The 18,318-nt window shown below is 44.0% G+C and overlaps 1 protein-coding gene across 1 annotated transcript; it reads right to left on the bottom strand.

Annotated features, from left to right (window-relative positions):
- Positions 1-5,606: 5,606 nt before the first annotated feature.
- LOC132404359 (interleukin-8-like) lies at positions 5,607-8,364 on the bottom strand. Its single transcript, XM_059988504.1, has 4 exons — positions 8,258-8,364; positions 7,814-7,943; positions 7,603-7,682; positions 5,607-6,659 (listed from the first exon to the last, which is right to left on the bottom strand). The coding sequence occupies exons 1-4, from the start codon at positions 8,316-8,318 to the stop codon at positions 6,631-6,633; spliced, it is 300 nt and encodes a 99-aa protein (XP_059844487.1). The 5' UTR covers positions 8,319-8,364; the 3' UTR covers positions 5,607-6,630.
- Positions 8,365-18,318: the final 9,954 nt, after the last annotated feature.

Genomic DNA, 18,318 nt, shown 5'->3' with positions numbered 1-18,318 from the left:
TTGATGGTGCCTTGCCTTCTGCGTTCCTCCAGCATTTTGTGTGTGTTGCTTACCCTAGAACTACCCGGACTTATCTATAGCCCTCTATTTTGCTGAGTTCCATGTACCCATCCAGGAGTCTCTTAAAAGACCCTACCATTTCCACCATCACCACTGCCACCGGCAGCCCATTCCACGCACTCACCACTCTCTGCGTAAAAAACCTACCCCTGACATCTCCTCTGTACCTACTTCCAAGCACCTCAGAACTATGCCCTCTCGTGCTAGGCATTTCAGCCTTGGGATAAAGCCTCTGACTATCCAAAAGACCAATGCCTCTCATTATCTTGTACACCTTTATCACATCACCTCTCATTCTCCATCACTCCAAGGAGAAAAGGCCAAGTTCACTCAACCTATTCTCACAAGGCATGCTCCCCAATCCTGGCAATATCCTTGTAAATCTCTTCTGCACCCTTTCTATGTTTACCATGTCCTTCCTGTAGTGAAGCGACCAGAATTGAGCACAGTACTCCGAGTGGAGTCTGACCACAGTCCTATATAGCTGCAACATTACCTCTCGGCTCTTAAACTCAATCCCATGATTGATGAAGGCCAATGCACCATATGCCTTCAAAACCACAGTCAACCTGCACAGCAGCTTTGAGCGTCCTATGGACTCGGACCCCAAGATCCCTCTGATCCTCCACACTGCCAAGAGCCTTGCCATTAATACTATATTCTGCCATCATATTTGACCTACCAAAGTGAACCACTTCACACTTATCTGGGCTGACCTCCATCTGCCACTTCTCAGCCCAGTTTTGCATCCTATCAATGTCCCGCTGTAACCTCTGACACCCCTCTACACTATCCACAACACCCCCGACCTTTGTGTCATCAACAAATTTTCTAACCCATCCCTCCACTTCCTCATCCAGGTCATTTATAATCATCACAACGAGTAAGGGTCCCAGAACAGATCCCTGAGACTCTACACTGGTCACCAGCCTCCATGCAGAACATGACCTGTCTACAACCACTCTTTGCCTTCTGCGGGCAAGCCATATTCTGGATCCACAAAGTAATGTCCCCTTGGATTCCATGCCTCCTTCTTTTCTTGTTAAGCCTTGCATGGGGTACCTCATCAAATGCCTTGCTGAAATCCATATACACTACATCTACGGCTCTACCTTCATCAGTGATTTCTGTCACATCCTGAAAAAATTCAATCAGGCTTGTAAGGCACGACCTGCCTTTCACTAAGCCATGCTGACTATTCCTAATCATATTACGTCTCTCCAAATGTTCACAAATATTGCCTCTCAGGATCTTCTCCATCAACTTATCAACCACTGAAGTAAGACTCTCTGGTCTATAATTTCCTGGCCTATCCCTACTCCCTTTCTCAAATAAGAGAACAACATCTGCAACCCTCCAATTCTCCGGATCCTCTCACATCCTCACTGATGATGCAAAGATTACCGCCAGAGGCTCAGCAATCTCCTCCCTCGTTTCCCACAGTAGCCTGGAGTAGCCTGGAGTACACCCAGTCCTGGTGACTTATCTAACTTGATGCTTTCCAAAACCTCCAGCACATCTTCTTCCTTAATATCTACATGTTCAAGCTTTTCAGTCCGCTGCAAATCATTCCTACAATCGCCAGGATCCCTTTCCATAATGAATACTGAAGTAAAGTACTCAGTAAGTACCTCTGCTATCTCCTCTGGCTCCATACACACTTTTCCATTGTCACACTTGAAAGATCCTATTCTCCCACATCTTAACTTCTTGCTCTTCACAAACTTGTGGAATGCCTTTGGAATTCCTTAATCCTGGCCTTCTTCTTGCCCTTTCTGGCTCCTTCCTGCTATCCTTATAACCTTCTAGATCTCTATCATTACCTAGTTTTCTGAACCTTTCATGAGCTCTGCTTTTCTTCATGGCTAGATTTACAACAGCCTTTGTACACTACGGTTCCTGTACCCTACCATCCTTTCCCTGTCACATTAGAATGTATCTACGCAGAACCACGCAAATATCCCTTGCACATTTACCACATTTCTCCTTTACATTTCCCTGAGAACATCTATTTCCAATTTATGCTTCCAAGTTCCTGTCTGATGGCCTCATATTTCCCCTTACTGCAATTAAACATTTCCGCACTTGTCTTACCAAGGCTATGGTAAAGGAGATAGAATTGTGATCGCTATCTCCAAAATGCTCTCCCACTGAGAGACCTGACACTTGACCAGGTTCATTTCCCAATACCAGATCAAGTACAGCCTCTCCACTTGTAGGCTTATCTACATATTGTGTTAAGAAACCTTCCTGAACACACCTAACAAACTCTACTCCATCTAACCCCCTCACTCTAGGGAGATGCCAATCAATATTTTGGAAATTAAAATCTCTTACCACAACAAGCCCTTTATTATTACTCCTTTCCAGAATCTGTCTCCCTATTTGTTCCTCAATGTTCCTGTTACTATTAGGTGGTCTATTAAAAACACCCAGTAGAGTTATTAAACCCTTCCTATTCCTAACCTTCACCCACAGACAACCCCTCCATGACTTCCTCCTTTTCTGCAGCCGTGACACTATCTCTGATCAATAGTGCCATACCCTCACCTCTTTTGCCATATCAGGTTGTGATGCACCCTAGAAGAATGCTTTCTACGGTGCACCTATAAAAATTAGTGAGGGTTTTAGAGGACAGGCCAAATTTCTTCAGCTTTCTCAGGAAGTAAAGGCACTGGTGGGCCTTCTTGGCAGTGCACTCTGCTTGGTTAGACCAAGTCAGGTCATTTGTGATATTCACCCCGAGGAACTTAAAGCTTTTGACCTGTTCCACCTGCGCACCACCAATGTGGATGGGATTGTACAGTCCGCTACTCCTTCTGAAGTCAACAACCAAATCCTTTGTCTTGCTGGCATTGAGGGATAGGTTATTGTCTTCACACCATGCCACCAGGCTCTTAATTTCCTCTCTGTACTCAGACTCATCATTACCCAAGATACATCCTAAAATTGTGGTGTCATCAGCAAACTTATATATTGAGATCGATGGAAACTTGGCTACACAATATGAGACATTCATATTTTATGATTTGGTCATTGATATAATTGGCATGTGTGGAACATGTGTGGTACAAATTGGACAATATTGCAAAATCTGACCGGATTATTATTTGTTGTAAAAAGTCTACACTTGCACCTGTTTATTTATCATTGGAAATGTATCACAACAAACAAAAAGACTATTCCCAGATCAGCGATGTTACAAGCACATTGGAGTAAACAGAAGCAATCTGTACTGAGTTTGTATAATAATTTTTATTGTTTTCCCTCAACAAGGATAATGAGTTCCACAGGAGGTACAAGGCATGGAGACAACTTCTACTGCATTAGTAAAATGAACTCTTAATATATTAAATTCCCCCATATCAGTAGTTTATGAAAATCAACGTATTAATCAGCACATCTGAAATTCATCCCAGAGGCACAAGTCTTTTTTTCAGAAAACCTGCAATTGACAACCATGAGATTCCTACACAACACCAACAATATATTCAATGTCAGAAATGGCTTCCTTTTCTTTGGCTGTTATATCCAATGATTTCCAAAGTTATGTTTGGATACAGTTCTTTCAATACCACATATCTACTTTGCTCAGGTAGCAGAGGTGGACCCAGTGAAATCAGTCTCCAAGTAGGTTTAAAAGTGATTTGATTTTCTCAGCATTGGTGGCCAAAGCAGATTAAATTCTAATCCTGACATTACTTAACAGCACATAAAAAAGACACAGTACATATCCATTCTCCATCCGACACATTTCACTGACACACTGATGTCCATTCCAGCGTCAGATCTGATAGGACATGCTATGTTAGAGTTTCAAAGTGCTCGACCTCATTCAGAAAATTATTCTTTCAGGTTCCCACTCTGGGTACCAGGTACACAATCAGTTTGGGGTTACCGGCTACTGGCAGACGGTTTGATAGACAAGGACCTCCCATGTACATTTGAGCCTGACTGAAGAGCCACTTTTGAGTCTAGGCCACATCAATACATCAATATTCCAGATCCTTGTGCGTAGCAACAATGAACAGATCATTCAGAATCCGATGACAGAGGGGAAGAAAATGCTCTAAAACACTGAGTGTGTATCTTTAGGTCCCTGTACTTCATCCCTGATTACAGTAAGAAGAAGAGGTCACATCCCAAATGTTCTAAAGAGGTAAACCCAAGCTTTCTCAACCTTTCCTCATAAAACATGCACTCAGATTCGACCCATCTCCTCCGCAGCCTCTCTGAAGTTTCCCCATCCTCACCATATACACCACATCCACTGCTGTGTCTTAATCGATTTGTCTGCTCATTTCCTTGCAGAATTCGATCAGGCTTGTGAGACACGATCTGTCCTTCACAAACTGACACTGACTATCCCTAATCAAGACTATGCTGTATCAAATGTAAATCCTGTCTCGAAGACTCCTCTCCAAACATTTTCCCATCAATGGCGTAAGATTCACTGGTCTATCATTCTGAGGTTTATCTCAATTACCTTACTCAAACAAAGAAATAACATTTGTCCCTCTCCAATCTTCTGGTACTACTCTTGTGACCAGTGAGGATGCAAAGATCATCACTAAAGGTGCAGCAATCTCTTCTCTTGCTATCTTAGTACCCAGAGGTATGTCTCGTTCTATCCCAGGGACTTACCTGCCCTAATGTTTCTCAAGACCTCTACACAGCCTCTTTCTTAATGTCGACATGTCACAGCCTGTTCTAGATCACCTCACATTTGTGAAGCTCTCTCCCGCTGGTGAATGGTGAAACAAAGTATTCATTGAGGACCTCTCCTAATGTTTCCAATAAAAGAAATTTCCATTTTTATCCCTGATGGTCCTACCTCAAGCTTGTCATCCTCTGGTTCGTCACATACAGAACATGTAGAATGCACTGATGCTTTCCTTAGTCTTACTCACCAAAGCCTTCCCATCTCCTTTTCTGGCTTCCCAAAGTCCATTCTTAATCTCCTCCTGGCTACCTCATAATTCTCAGAAGAGAAAATTTCAGTTTCTCTTCTGATGTTAACTGCACTCCAGATCCAGCATGTCTGTGTTAAGTTCCAAGGACAGGTATGTAAATTGCCCTGACAAAGAATCTATTGGCTTTCTCAATGATTCCACAATTCAGTAACGTTGTACTAATCTGTGCCTTTCATCTGTGCAGTTGACTCAATGTCACAGCTACATCAGTGTACTTTAACCAAGGATTGGTTCGCAGATTTAAATTTACCTCCATTTCAAGCGATGTATGTAAATATTTAAAGTATCATGAGGCAAACTTGAGCTCAACTATTTAGAACTATATTTATTGAACATTGTGCTTATGATAATTATCCCTTAAAATTATTACCCATTATTATTAATTCTCCTCATACAGGACATAAGCTTTAAACTAAAATTATTAAAACCCGCTAAAATTCCCACTGGCTTTGTGCAGATTTGTCCGAGGACCCATCGCACTTCATTCTTTAATTAGTTCATTTATAAAATGAAGAAACACAGGATTTTTTACCGAACATTCAGAAACACTGACAACAAATTCTTCAGCAGAAACCCAATTTATTTTAACTTCTTAAACACATTTGAGGAATGCTCAACAAATTCATTCACATATATCAGAAGTCCAGCTTTGATGAATGATAAACTAAATCCAGTCAGTAAAATCTCCCTCAGGACAAAACATTTCCACTAACATATAGACTCTATTCTTACTTAAAACGTTTACTTCATCCAGTGATTATCAGGCTATTAGCAGCATTATCTTCTAAAGTGTGCAGTAGATATTTTACATAAAAATTACATCAGTAGCAAATTACTTCAATGGATTTTAGATAGATTTTAAAATCTGACACTCTTCAAAGGTAGTACAATATTTTCATGATAATATGAACCGTCAAAAACATTGCAGTAAAAAGACATAAAGTGGTTTTCAAACATTTGTACTGATATTCCTATATAAGAATGTTTCATTTAAATTAGAACACATTTGGTCCAATATCCTTCCATCAGTATATCACCAATTCCGAACAGAATTCAAACAGGAAAGGGGACGGTTGGAGTTTGAGTTGTTGTGAACAATCCCATGGTTTAATTTCAGGGATGGAAGAGAGCACAGCCCACCTCCCCATCACTGGCTTCCCTTGTGGCCTGAGATCATTTTAACTCTATAGTCAGAGAGATTCATCCACCATCTTAGTTCATTGCCATCATTATCTCCCAACCCGATAGCTAAGATTAAGTTTTATCAAATGACTCCAGTCTCATTTGCACTTTTCTACAAGGTCACAGGTCCAGAATCTACTTTAATTACTGTAAATGGCACAAGAAACCTATGATTTGCACAAAGCTTAACACAAACATCAGATGGAATCATCAAATGTAAACAGATAGCACAGCAGGCTTTAGACATGTCGTGTGCCAGGGAGGAACTCCAAGATCACTCTCAGACGACAATGAAGAGGAGACACTGGAACGAACCACTGGGTGCTGATATCACTGAGTTAACACCCAGGGCTGAGCTTCCATCATTCCCCGTCGGATAATCCAGAGATGGAATTGATTCCCTCATTTCTCAGCTTCAGTTTTTTGATTTGTGTTGTTTCCCACCTGTAAAATAATTAAATAATTTGTATCATCACCCACAGATTTTCAGCATATAGTGTCTCAAGCAACAGCATTAAAATAATTTTCAAACTGACTTTCCAAAAAATGATGCTTTGGAAACTCGCTCATACTTCATTGATATTGTAAAAGGTATAAACCAAAATGCACTGTACTGTGTTCAAGTTCATTTCTAACTTCTCACAAAGCTACACCATGCAAGTATATAATGTCACACTGCTGTCGTTCCTGGCATCAACAGTTCATTATCTACTGTATTGATCTGAGTTGAATCACTTCCTGGCAGCCATTGATCATCCTTCATCTCTTTACAAGGCAAAACTCTAGAGCAAGGCTTCCCACCTTTTCATACCATGGACCAGTATCATTAAGCAGGGCGCCCCAGGGCCCTATGATGGGAACCCCTGTTCTAGAGAGTAAACATTATCTGTAGCTCCAACACCAAGATGCTGGAGACCAGACAGGTCAAAACACTCTCTGTAACCGGCACCCCAATAATTTATACCCTCCCCTGCTCCTTTTCTATGGCTGCAGCCTATGGTGATGAACACTATTTATTATTTTATATCTAACATCCCTGCTTAGAATGAAACTCATCTTCATTTGTTGGTCTCACTTGGATTAAAAGGTGTAATGATTGGTAACAGCCATCACTTCTTCAATTAACAGCTTTATAGTGACTCAACCTCTAGGTCTTGATCCCTACCACAGTAATGTTCCAAGGAGCATCAATAATGTGAGATGCTCAGCTCGGACAGCAAACATGGTGAAAGAGTTTGCTGTCATTCCAGGTTACGGCTGGAACGACAGTGAGGAGCAGACAGCAACCTCCACTATGAAGGACCAGAATCACACAGAAAAAATAATTCATTACATCTATGTTACTTAACATCTTAAGTGTAAATTTTGACAAGCACCAAACACTGACCTTTCATGGCTGTTATAAGAGCCTGCAACCACTTGGCATCAGGATCCACACACACTTTCTTCTCATTTTTCAGGGTGACACTGCGAAAAGAAAAAGTCTTTCAAAATTTATTTCTCAGAAACAGTTTGTCTCCTCTTGAAGTGCACAGTTTATGAAACAATCATCAGTAAAGGAATAAAGTTAAAGTTGATAATCTGGCTGCTTTACTCACATTATCTCTGCTCTCTCACAGGACGACCCACTGGGAATGTATTTCAAGCTCTTGATGGACTTCGGATGAATAACATCGAAGCTGGTCTGAATGCATTTGCACCGTCCTTCTGCTCCCGGAATCGGAACACCTGAGGAAAGATTATATTCACTCAGATTTCATTGTTGCTCCAAGGAGAGCAAAGCCTGTAAAACTTGCTGATGTTCCTCCAGCATGTTTGTTTCATCAAAGCATGACCAGAGAGGAGCTTGCACATCTCACTCTCAAATGTTGCAGTAGAGCTGCATAGATTAATCTTATATAAATCTGACGCTCATGCAATTTACAGTTACAGGTATTTAAATATTCCTCACTTTAATTGCTCTCTAACATTGTAAACTATACAGGAACCGCAAGATATGTACATCACTTGAATAAAGCTCCAGTTCAGTTATCTCAACATACCCTGTGCAGCAATGGCACACAGGAGGAGGATGAGGATGGTTACAGTGGCTGTTCGGTCCATCTTCCACTTGGTACTGCTGGAGGATCTTCTGTTCAATGCAGCTGTTCCCCGCTGAATGAAGACCTGCTGAAAACACCCAGTGAGCTTCTATTTATTGGGACACTTCTCTCATTTACATAACCTCTTGCAGGGAACTCTGCCAAACACTGACGTCCTGATGCAGGGAATTTCCCTGCTCCCAATTCACATCTACTTTCACTTCTGTAGCTCTACAGCTTTCTGTAGCATCTGGGTGATTCAGAGCTGCAGCTGGATTTTCTATCAATGTACCTGTTGATTCTGTTGGACTAATTTGGAGATTTATTTGTTTATTTTCAGGAAGAAATGTATCACCCACTTTCAGAAAAGTTAATGGTGCAAAATGAGCCAATTGTTTCCTTTCTAGCTTTAAAATTCCAGTTCTGGGCCGTACTTCTCACAGGCTGTCAAAGTCTGCACTTCAGGACAGCATGCTCCCCACAAGATGGAGTTTATACCTGTGATTTCCAGGAAATCGCTCTCCCGTTCAAAATCTTGTCTCTGAGCTCCTTAATGTTGCAGGTTTGGAAAATACATAGATATTTCCAACTTTGGAAACAATCCACACTTTCTCTGATGAATCAGCATGTTGCTTCATTCATCCCAGACCTAGAATCATTCTTCAATCTTTGCATTCCCAGTGTTCACATTTTCAATGTTTGCTCTGCCAGTCTCACTCAGTTGCCACGGAACAAGCGTGCATTGCCTGCAAATCCCAGAGCATGTTCCACACCACAGAACTCATTTTATCTACAGTATACCCTCCTCTTTCATAATCCCTTTGCACCAAACTCTGCCTGAAGCCTCTTATACAATGTTTTCATCCAGGTTTCATTTCAGAATCATACAGAATAATTCAGATTATGATTCAAGGAAAATGTGCAGGCATCAGTGTCCTTATTTTTCGGTAAATACTCGGCTCCGACTGCATCCCTGCACACCTCAGCGCCGGGATTAAAGCTTTGGGGGTTTCCAAATCATACTCAGTTCACAGATATGCTTATTGTGATGCTGAAACTGCTGTTTTTCAGCTACAGGGACCTTAAGATTGTGTATACGCAAACCTTCAGGATATGCGGTCTTTACTTTATAGAACCCTGTCTAGTCCTCAAGCTATTCCATACTACATTACTATATTCTCAAAAGCACACGCAAAATATTGGAGGAACTCAGCAAGTCAGGCAGCCTTGTGTGGATGTGAACCTTTAGGACTTGTAGAATAGTGCATGTTCTGCTAAACGTGCTATATCCTTTGATAACTACTGTTGATTAGGCTTCTGAACTCCCCGTTGTGTTCCAGTTGCTGTGGACCTGGATAATTTGTACTGTACCCTACTGTTACGAACCCCGTAACCTGGTCACTTACCAGCAAAGATAGAGTGGTCCATTGAAGTCTGATAGTACTATTTTTAACAGTATTTATTGATAAAGAGACACAAAAAATAAAATCAATGCAAACATACAGATAATATACGTTGTCAATACTAAATCTAAAAGTGCGGGTATAATAATAATCAATAAGAAATAGCTCTATTGTTGTCTAGGGGATAATGTATTGTCCGATGGAAATATAAAAGTCACTGTTAGTTCGTTCAAGCTGCTGCGTTTTGGGTTTCAGAGAGAGACGGGTTAAACTTGCCCAGTTCTTTTATAATGCCAATCCTTCGAGTCTTTTGGGAGTTGGTTTCCCCGTTGTTAGCTAAAAGCCACCGGTTCTGGGGCAAATGGAACCTAACACACGTGGCCTCCTCCCACCGGCGTCCACTATTACGGGATTGCTAGCGTTTCCTCTGGTGCATCTGAAGGGGCTGTTCCCACAGACCCTCCTTTATCCTGACTCACAGGGTCTCAGATGTCAGTCAGATCGGGGGGGGTGATGCAATCCCGCCCTCAACCAGCCCACTTTGCCTGAGGGATTCCACGTAGCACAGTATTGCAATACACAAGTTCGTCTTCAAGAGACAATGGCCATTTCCCGTAGCTTCATATCGCTGGGGGGGAACAAGACATTCCGCACGTCTCTCTCTCTCATTTCCTGGGTCTCCTGACCCAAATCAATAGTGATCTTGTGATTCTCACAAAGGAGGGGGCTACCCCGCACCCTTCGGACCCTCAGAGCTGTGGTACATTCATAATACCCTCTTTCTTCAAAGCGTTTTTACCAGCGGTGAAAACAAGGTAGTACAGAGTCTTACAGGATTTTAGAATCTAACACAATACAAAAGCTTTTCCTTTTCACTACAGAGTAATACAGTTATACATTCAATTCAGCATCTAAACAGTTAACGATTACAGTGTCAATTCCTTTAATATCTTAACATCTTGTACCTTACTAAAGTCTTGTAGCTTCAGACTTCAACTTAATAACCACCTATTTTTATTTTTTTCCTTCTGCAAACAAAAACTAAGGAGTTGTGATCTTAGCTTACGTGTATCCACAAAACTTCATGCAAATACTAATCTTTCTGTTGCTTTCAAACTTAACAGGCAGGCTTCCATGGGGTTGTCTTTATTATTCACATGCTTTGTCGAAATCCCGTAAAACCGGCTTTTGCTATTTAAAAATGGCGTCCCCATTAACCGTCGCCTCTTTTCCGGTTAGTTCCCACGTGGGGAGCTTGGGTACCCTGGTGAAATAGGCTCTCGCCCGCTTCTTTCATTGGAGTTATTTTATCAACACCGTGTCCCAAACTTAGACCATCTTCTGAATTTCCACCCAATTCTTTAATTTTACACAGGTTGCTAGCCCTCTCGTCAGGAACCTTCAGGCTATTAGTTTTCAGTTCGAACTCTTTGTTCAAGCAGCATTTCAAATTCTGCCTTTTCACACCACACTCTGGAATAACAATAGCATGGGAGGCCCCATCATCTTCCAACTCAATCTGTAAGCGATCCGCAGGCTTTAAATTTTCTTCATTCGATTTGGGAACTACATATTTCCCGTTTCCTTCAACAATAATATTTATCTCTGCATTAACTTTTAACACACCGTTGAGCACAAACACCTGGGAACTCTCATTTCCCACTATTACCAAGTTTAACCCTTTCTTCACTGAACCAAGTCTATCTGACCCACAAGGACAGCCTTCCATTTTAACTGAATCAAATACCTCATACTTTTTCTGAGCTCCATTACTAGGTTCAGTACCACGTGCATCCGCATCTTGGACACACTCAAACAGGACATTTGCCTCTTTCAGGCTTTCAATACCCATACCCGGTCCAAACTCTAAATTCCCCTGATTCTCCCAGGTACTCTCTGGGCAACTCCCTTCCGGAGTAAACTCAACCCTGCGGGCTGAAACAACCTCATCTGCCAACCCAGCAGACTCCTTCAAGGTAAGGGCACCCTGTTCATCTAGGACTGCCCTCATTTCATTATAGGGATCACCTCTAGCATTTTCAACTTCTTCAAACAGTTCTGCCAACCCAGACAGATCATCCAGGTCCAACCCTGGACCTTTTAACAGCTCTAGCTGTTTCTCATCTTTATCTTCTGCCTCTAGAACTTTTCTCCTCACTAAGGGCAGGTCTACCTCCTCTCCCTTACTCTCTTTCACTTTACTACTCTTCGTTTTACCACCCTCTAAACCCTTGTGACACGGGGTCGGTAAAAACGTCCCGGCCAACTCGGAACTGGCCGGATTTAAACTGCTCCCTTTCTCAGCTGCCTCTCTTGACAGGCTGTGAGTGACCGCGCATGTGGGATAGATCTTGGAATCTAGGGGCGGGGCCGCAACACTCACCGGCCGGCTTGTCATCGTCATTGCTGCCCAAACCTTACCACCGGCTAAATCGTTACTGAGAAGGACATCCGCGTCAGCTCTCGGGAAGTCTGATCGCACCCCTATTTCAACTGGTCCAGACACCAGCTCACAATCCATAATGACCTCATGTAAGGGCACCATTTCTGTCCCTTTACTTGTTCCTTTCACAGCTACCATTCTCATCTTGCGACCAAAATCTAGTACCTTACTGCTGATCGACAGCTCAATCCCCGTGTCTCTCCAGATCCGTACTGGAACTGGTGTGTCTCCCTCCCTCACAGACACGGTTCCGTTTGACAGACAACTCTCAGACCCTTCTCGTACTCTGTCTATCCGGGGCTCTCTTGTCGATTTACTAATTACCACGGCACATCCGATAGGGACCGTGGCTTTCCCTTTTCCTGTCTCTTTCTTCGGAGCAAAGCACCTAGATGCAATATGCCCCACCTTTCCACAATTAAAACAGGTCAAGCCCGGAAATCTCTGGCCGTCTGGCCTTTCCCCCTCAACCTTACCACTAGCTCCCGGCGGGACCTCTGCCTCAGCCGGAGCGCTTTCTCTATCATTCCCATGGTCTCTCTGGGAACTTTTATTTGAGGAAAACTTTGTCTTGTGGGTTAGGGCATATTCATCTTCAAACCTAGCAAATTCTGAGATGGACTTACTCGGCTTCTCATTCAAATACATCCAGATATCCTCCGAAACACAACCTTTAAATTCCTCAATCAGAATTAACTCCCTGAGATGCCAATAATCCTCCTCCACTATATCTGCTGTGCACCAATGGTCCAAGAGCACACCCTTTTCATAGGCAAACTCGGTATATGGCTGACTCCACCCTTTCTTTAAAGTTCTGAACTTTTGTCTGTACGCTTCAGGTACTAACTCATAACTCCGGAGAATGGCTGCCTTTACTTTGTCATAACTCTCCTCCTCTTCCTCCTCCATGGACAACGTCGTATATGCCCACTGTGCCTTCCCTTTTAACACACTTTGTAACAGCGCCACCCACTGATCTCTGGACCACTCCTGATTCACTGCCAGCTTTTCAAAAAGCAAGAAATAACTATCAACATCCGTCTCCTCGAACGGAGGTACTAACCTCAACTCCCGACTAACATTAAACTGCTCCTCTCGGTCTGACCCTTGATCTCTTTGCCCTTGCCTTAACTTCTCCATCTCCAAGTCATGTTTCCTTTGTTTCTCTGCCTCCCCATACTCTCTCTCCTTCTCGGCTCTCTCTCTCTTTCTCTTTCTCAGCTGCTTCCAGCTGTTTTAACTGAATTTCATGCTCTGTTTGTTTCTCAGCTCTTTCCTGCTCCCGTTTCACCTCTAACTCCTTTAGCTGGAGCGCATACTCCCTCTCTTTCTCCCTCTCAGCTCTTTCCTGCTGCTTTACCTTAATTGCATGTTCCAAGCTTAATTTCTCCAACTCTAACTGAGCCGTCCCACTAGCTGGTACCTTTTCGGGAATATTTTCCAATACCTCAGCTGCAAACACATTCTTCCCAATATAATACTGAGTTATTGCCCTTCGCACCTCCCGCTTTTTCATTGACAACCTCACCTCTGCGAGGTTTAACCCCTTCACCAAATTTATCAAGTCTGATTTGGTGGCCGCCTCTAGCACCTCCAGAGTCAGGTTTTCTATAAATTCACCCACATCCATCTTTGCTGGTTTCCCATCTGGGTACCCGTGTACCCGTGTAAGTTTGGACTTACAAGCCCAATTCACTGGCCCTCCAATTTGGTATCAAATCCCGAGACGAGAATCCCAAGTTGTTACGAACCCTGTAACTGGGTAACTTAGCAGCAAAGATAGAGAGGTCCGTTGAAGTTTGATGGTACTATTTTTAGCAGTATTTATTGATAAAGTGACACAAAAAATAAGATCAATGCAAACATACAGATAATATACGTCGTCAATACTTAATCTAAAAGCACGGGATAATAATAATCAATAAGAAATAGCTCTATGATTGTCTAGGGGATAATGTATTGTCCGATGGAAATATAAAAGTCACTGTTAGTTTGTTCAAGCTGCTGCGTTTTGGGTTTGAAAGAAAGACGGGTTAAACTTGCCCAGTTCTTTTATGATGCCAATACTTCGAGTCGTTGGGAGTTGGTTTCCCCATTGTTAGCTAAAAGCCACCGGTTCCGGGGCAAATGGAACCGAACGCATGTGTCCTCCTCCCACCGGCGTCCACTATTACGGGATCGCTAGTGTTTCTTCTGGTGCGTCTGAGGGGCTGTTCACACAGACCCTCCTTTATCCTGACTCACAGGGTCTCAGATGTCAATCAGGTTGGGGGTGACGCAATCCCTCCCTCAACCAGCCCACTTTGCCTGAGGGCTTCCACATAGCACAGTATTGTAATACACAAGTCCGTCTCCAAGAGACAATGGCCGTTTCCCGTAGCTTTATATCGCTGGGTCTCTCATCTCATCGTCTCTCTCTCATTTCCTAGGTCTCCTGACCCAAATCAATAGTGATCTTGTGATTCTCACAAAGGAGGGGGCTACCCCGCACCCTTTGGCCCCTCAGAGCTGTGGTACATTCATAACACTACAATATTTAACTTCTTGTACTTTGTTAATTTATGCACAATTAATTAGTATATTTTATTCTTATTTTATGAGTTATTGTCTATTATGTCTACGGCTGTGCTTTACATCCTGGTCCGGAGAAATGTTGTCTCTTTTGGCAGCATCCGTGTACATTGTGAAGGGTCAATGAACTTGACTTGATCACCCTGATGTTTATTCAAACTATTAATGTCAATAAGATCAAAATCCACCTCTCAGTTTTTAACCAGGAGTTCAACACAGAAAATTATAGCTAGAATGTTTCAATATACTGTTATGAATGTACCACAGCTCGGAGGGGCCGAAGGGGCGGGAGCAGCCCCCTCCTTCCGGAGAATCGCAAGAGCACTATTAATTTGGGTCTCGGACCCAGGCAAATGAGAGACAATGTAACGGTTTTGGCCATGGCTCTTAGAGACACCTGTGCTCAGGGCATGACCCTGCTACGTGACAGCTACCACAGATATGGACACCCTCGGGCAATGTGGGGGTGGGGATTGCATCACCCTACTTTGATGGACATCTACAACTCTGCAAGTCAAGATAAAAGGGGACTGCAGAAGGCGGTACCCCAGAGAGACGCACCAGAAGGACTCGATCGCTCAACGCTCCCGTGATAGCTGGAAGCCAGTCAAAAGCCACGTGCGCTCCGTAACTTCTCTGCCTGGGGAACGGGTGGCTGATAATACCGAGAAGGACTTCGAACTAATAACAGGGAAACACCGCTCCCCTGATTCAACGGTGTTGCTTCGTCAAAGACCCGGGCAAGTTTTTCCCGTTTCTCCTCACTCTCTCTGAAACACGTGAAACCCAGTGATTCCCCAAAAAGACTGAAGCCTGCAGACTTCTGAGTGACTTTTATATTCCCAACGGACAATATATTATCCCCTAGACAGCAGTCGAGATTATTTCTTAATGATGATTATTGCTATACCCGCGTTTTAGATTGAGTTTTGCCGATGTATATGTTCTGAGTGTTTGTATTAACCTTACTTTTGTGCCCCCCTTTATGAATAAAACGTTCGAAAATAGTGCCATCAGACTCCAACGGACCTCTCTATCTTTGCTGGTAAGTTATCCAGTTACGGGATACGTAACAACTTGGGGTTTCTCGTCTTGGGATTTGACACCAAATTGGAAGGCCAGTGAATCGGGCTTGTAGTCCAAAACTTGAATCTGGTTACGCGGGTAGCCAGACGGGAAACCAGCAAAGATGGACGTGGGTGAATTTATGAAAAACCCGACTGGGGGGGGGCGCTAGAAGCGGCCACCAAATCAGACTTGTTAAATTTGGCAAAGGGGTTGAACCTCGCAGAAGTGAGGTCGTCCATGAAAAAGCGGGAGGTACGAAGGGCCATAACCCAGTATTACATTGGGAAGAAAGTGTTTGAAGCTGAGGTATTGGGAGATATCCCTGAAAAGGTACCATCAAGTGGGACGGTTCAGTTAGAGGTGGAGAAATTAAGGCTGGAACATGAAATTAAGTTAAAAGAGCTGGAAGCGGCTGAGAGAGAAAAAGAAAGGGTTGAGAGAGAGAGAGAAAGGGAAAGGCAAAGACAGCATGAAATTCACCTAAAGGAGCGAGAAGCAGTCGAGAAAGAGAAACAGAGGAAACATGACTGTGAGATGGAGAAGGTAAGGAACAAGCGAAGAGATCAAGAGTTAGACCGAGCGGAGCGGTTTAATGTTAGTAGGGAGTTGAGATTGGTGCCCCCGTTCAAGGAGACAGATGTTGATAGTTATTTCTTGCTTTTTGAAAAGGTGGCAGTAAATCAGAAGTGGCCAAAAGAGCAGTGGGTGGCGTTGTTACAAAGTGTGTTAAAGGGGAAGGCCCAACGAGCATATGCGTTGTCCCTGGAGGAGGGGGAAGCAAAGAATTATGCTGAAGTAAAGGAGGCCATTCTCCAGGCTTACAAATTGGTACCTGAGGCCTATAGACAAAAGTTTAGAAATTTAAGGAAAGGGTGGAATCAAACGTATACCGAGCAAGCCCATGAGAAGGGGGTGCTCTTGGACCGTTGGTGCACCGCGGAAAGGGTGGACGAGGATTATGGGCGTCTCAGAGAGTTACTGTTGATTGAGGAATTTAAAAGTTGTGTTCCGGAGGAGATCCGGATGTATTTGAACGAGAGGCCAACTAGGTCCGTCGCAGAATTTGCTAGGTTTGCAGATGAATATGTCCTAACTCACAAGACAAAGTTTTCCCTGACAAAAAGTTACCCGAGAGACTGTGGGAACGGTAGGGAAAGCCCGCCGGCTAAGGGAGAAACTCAGCCGGGAGCTAGCCGGAAAGGTGAGGATACCAGGCCAGAAACCTGGAGATTTCCTGGTTTGACCTGTTTTAGTTGTGAAAAGGTGGGACATATTGCATCAAAGTGCCCCGCTCCGAGGAAGGAGCCAGAAAAAGGGAAAGCAGCTATCCCTATAGGATGTATCGCATCGATCGGAAAATCGGCGAGAGGGCCCTCGGTAGATGGAGTACAGGAGGGGCATGAGACGTTTAGTTCCGAAGGAACCATGTCCCTGGAGGAGGGAGGCCCACAAATTCCAGTACGGATCTGGAGAGACAGTGGAGCTGAGCTATCATTGATTAGCCGTAAAGTGCTAGAGTTCGGACCTCCGACGGGAGAGGTAGCCCTGAAAGGCATAGGAAAAGGGACCGAAGTGGTACCCTTGCATAGGGTCCTTCTGGATTGTGAGTTGGTGTCGGGACCAGTGGAGCTGGTGGTCCTGCCGGAGTTGCCGGGGGAAGGCGTGGATGTCCTTCTGGGTAACGACCTAGCGGGAGGGAAAATGGGAACAGCCGTGAAGCTGACAACCCAGCCTGCGAGGATTGAGGCCCCTCCCTCAGATCTGAAGATATACCCCGCCTGCGCGGTCACTCGCAGCATGTCGAAAAAGACAGCTGAGAGAGAGAGCAGTCTAAATCTGGCCGGTTTTGATTTGGCCGACACGTTTTTACCGACTCTGTACCAGCGAGGGTTCGAGTAAGGAGGGGGGAGAGAGTAAACAGGGGGAGGTAGACCTGCCACTAGCCAGACGAGAGTTTGTACGGGAACAGGAAAGTGACGAGGAGCTGATAGCCTTGAGAGAGTTGGTTCTTTCGGAGACCGAGGTTGAAACTGAGCCCGAAGGTTACTACCTGAAGGAGGGTGTGTTGATGAGGAAGGGGAGGCCCCCCAAGGTGTCGGTCGATGAGGACTGGGCGGTGGTACATCAGATAGTAGTCCCGAAAGCGTATCGGGACGAAATTTTGAACTTAGCTCATAAGGGACCATTAGGTGGGCATCTGGGAATAACGAAGACAGTGAATCCGGTTCAAAGAAAGTTCCATTGGCCAAACCTGAGAAAAGAGATGAGTGAATATTGTAAAAGGTGTCATACCTGCCAAATGGTGGGTAAGCCGAACCAAGTTATCCCTAAGGCACCCCTCCGACCCATCCCCGCGTGCGAGGAGCCTTTCTCCCGAATCATTGTGGATTTTGTGGGACCCCTACCTAAAACTGCGAGGGGGCGGCAGTATATCATGACCATGATGTGTGCCGCTACACGATTTCCAGAGGCTGTGCCTCTGGGTAATATTAGGACCACTGCGGTGGTGAGGGCCCTCATCAAATTCTTTACCACAG

Source organism: Hypanus sabinus, chromosome 14 (genome assembly GCF_030144855.1).
Source record: "Hypanus sabinus isolate sHypSab1 chromosome 14, sHypSab1.hap1, whole genome shotgun sequence".
In the NCBI taxonomy this organism is placed as follows: domain Eukaryota; kingdom Metazoa; phylum Chordata; class Chondrichthyes; order Myliobatiformes; family Dasyatidae; genus Hypanus; species Hypanus sabinus.
The sequence above is the reverse complement of the archived record's forward strand: the minus strand, read 5'-3'. Positions and strand labels throughout refer to the sequence as shown.

Coding starts and splice junctions, on each gene's coding strand:
- LOC132404359 (XM_059988504.1), bottom strand. CDS start 8,318: ATGGACCGAACAGCCACTGTAACCATCCTCATCCTCCTCCTGTGTGCC. Junction 7,944..8,257: donor GTGTGCCATTGCTGCACAGG/GTATGTTGAGAT, acceptor ATCTTTCCTCAG/GTGTTCCGATTCCGGGAGCA. Junction 6,660..7,602: donor TCTTATAACAGCCATGAAAG/GTCAGTGTTTGG, acceptor ATTATTTTACAG/GTGGGAAACAACACAAATCA.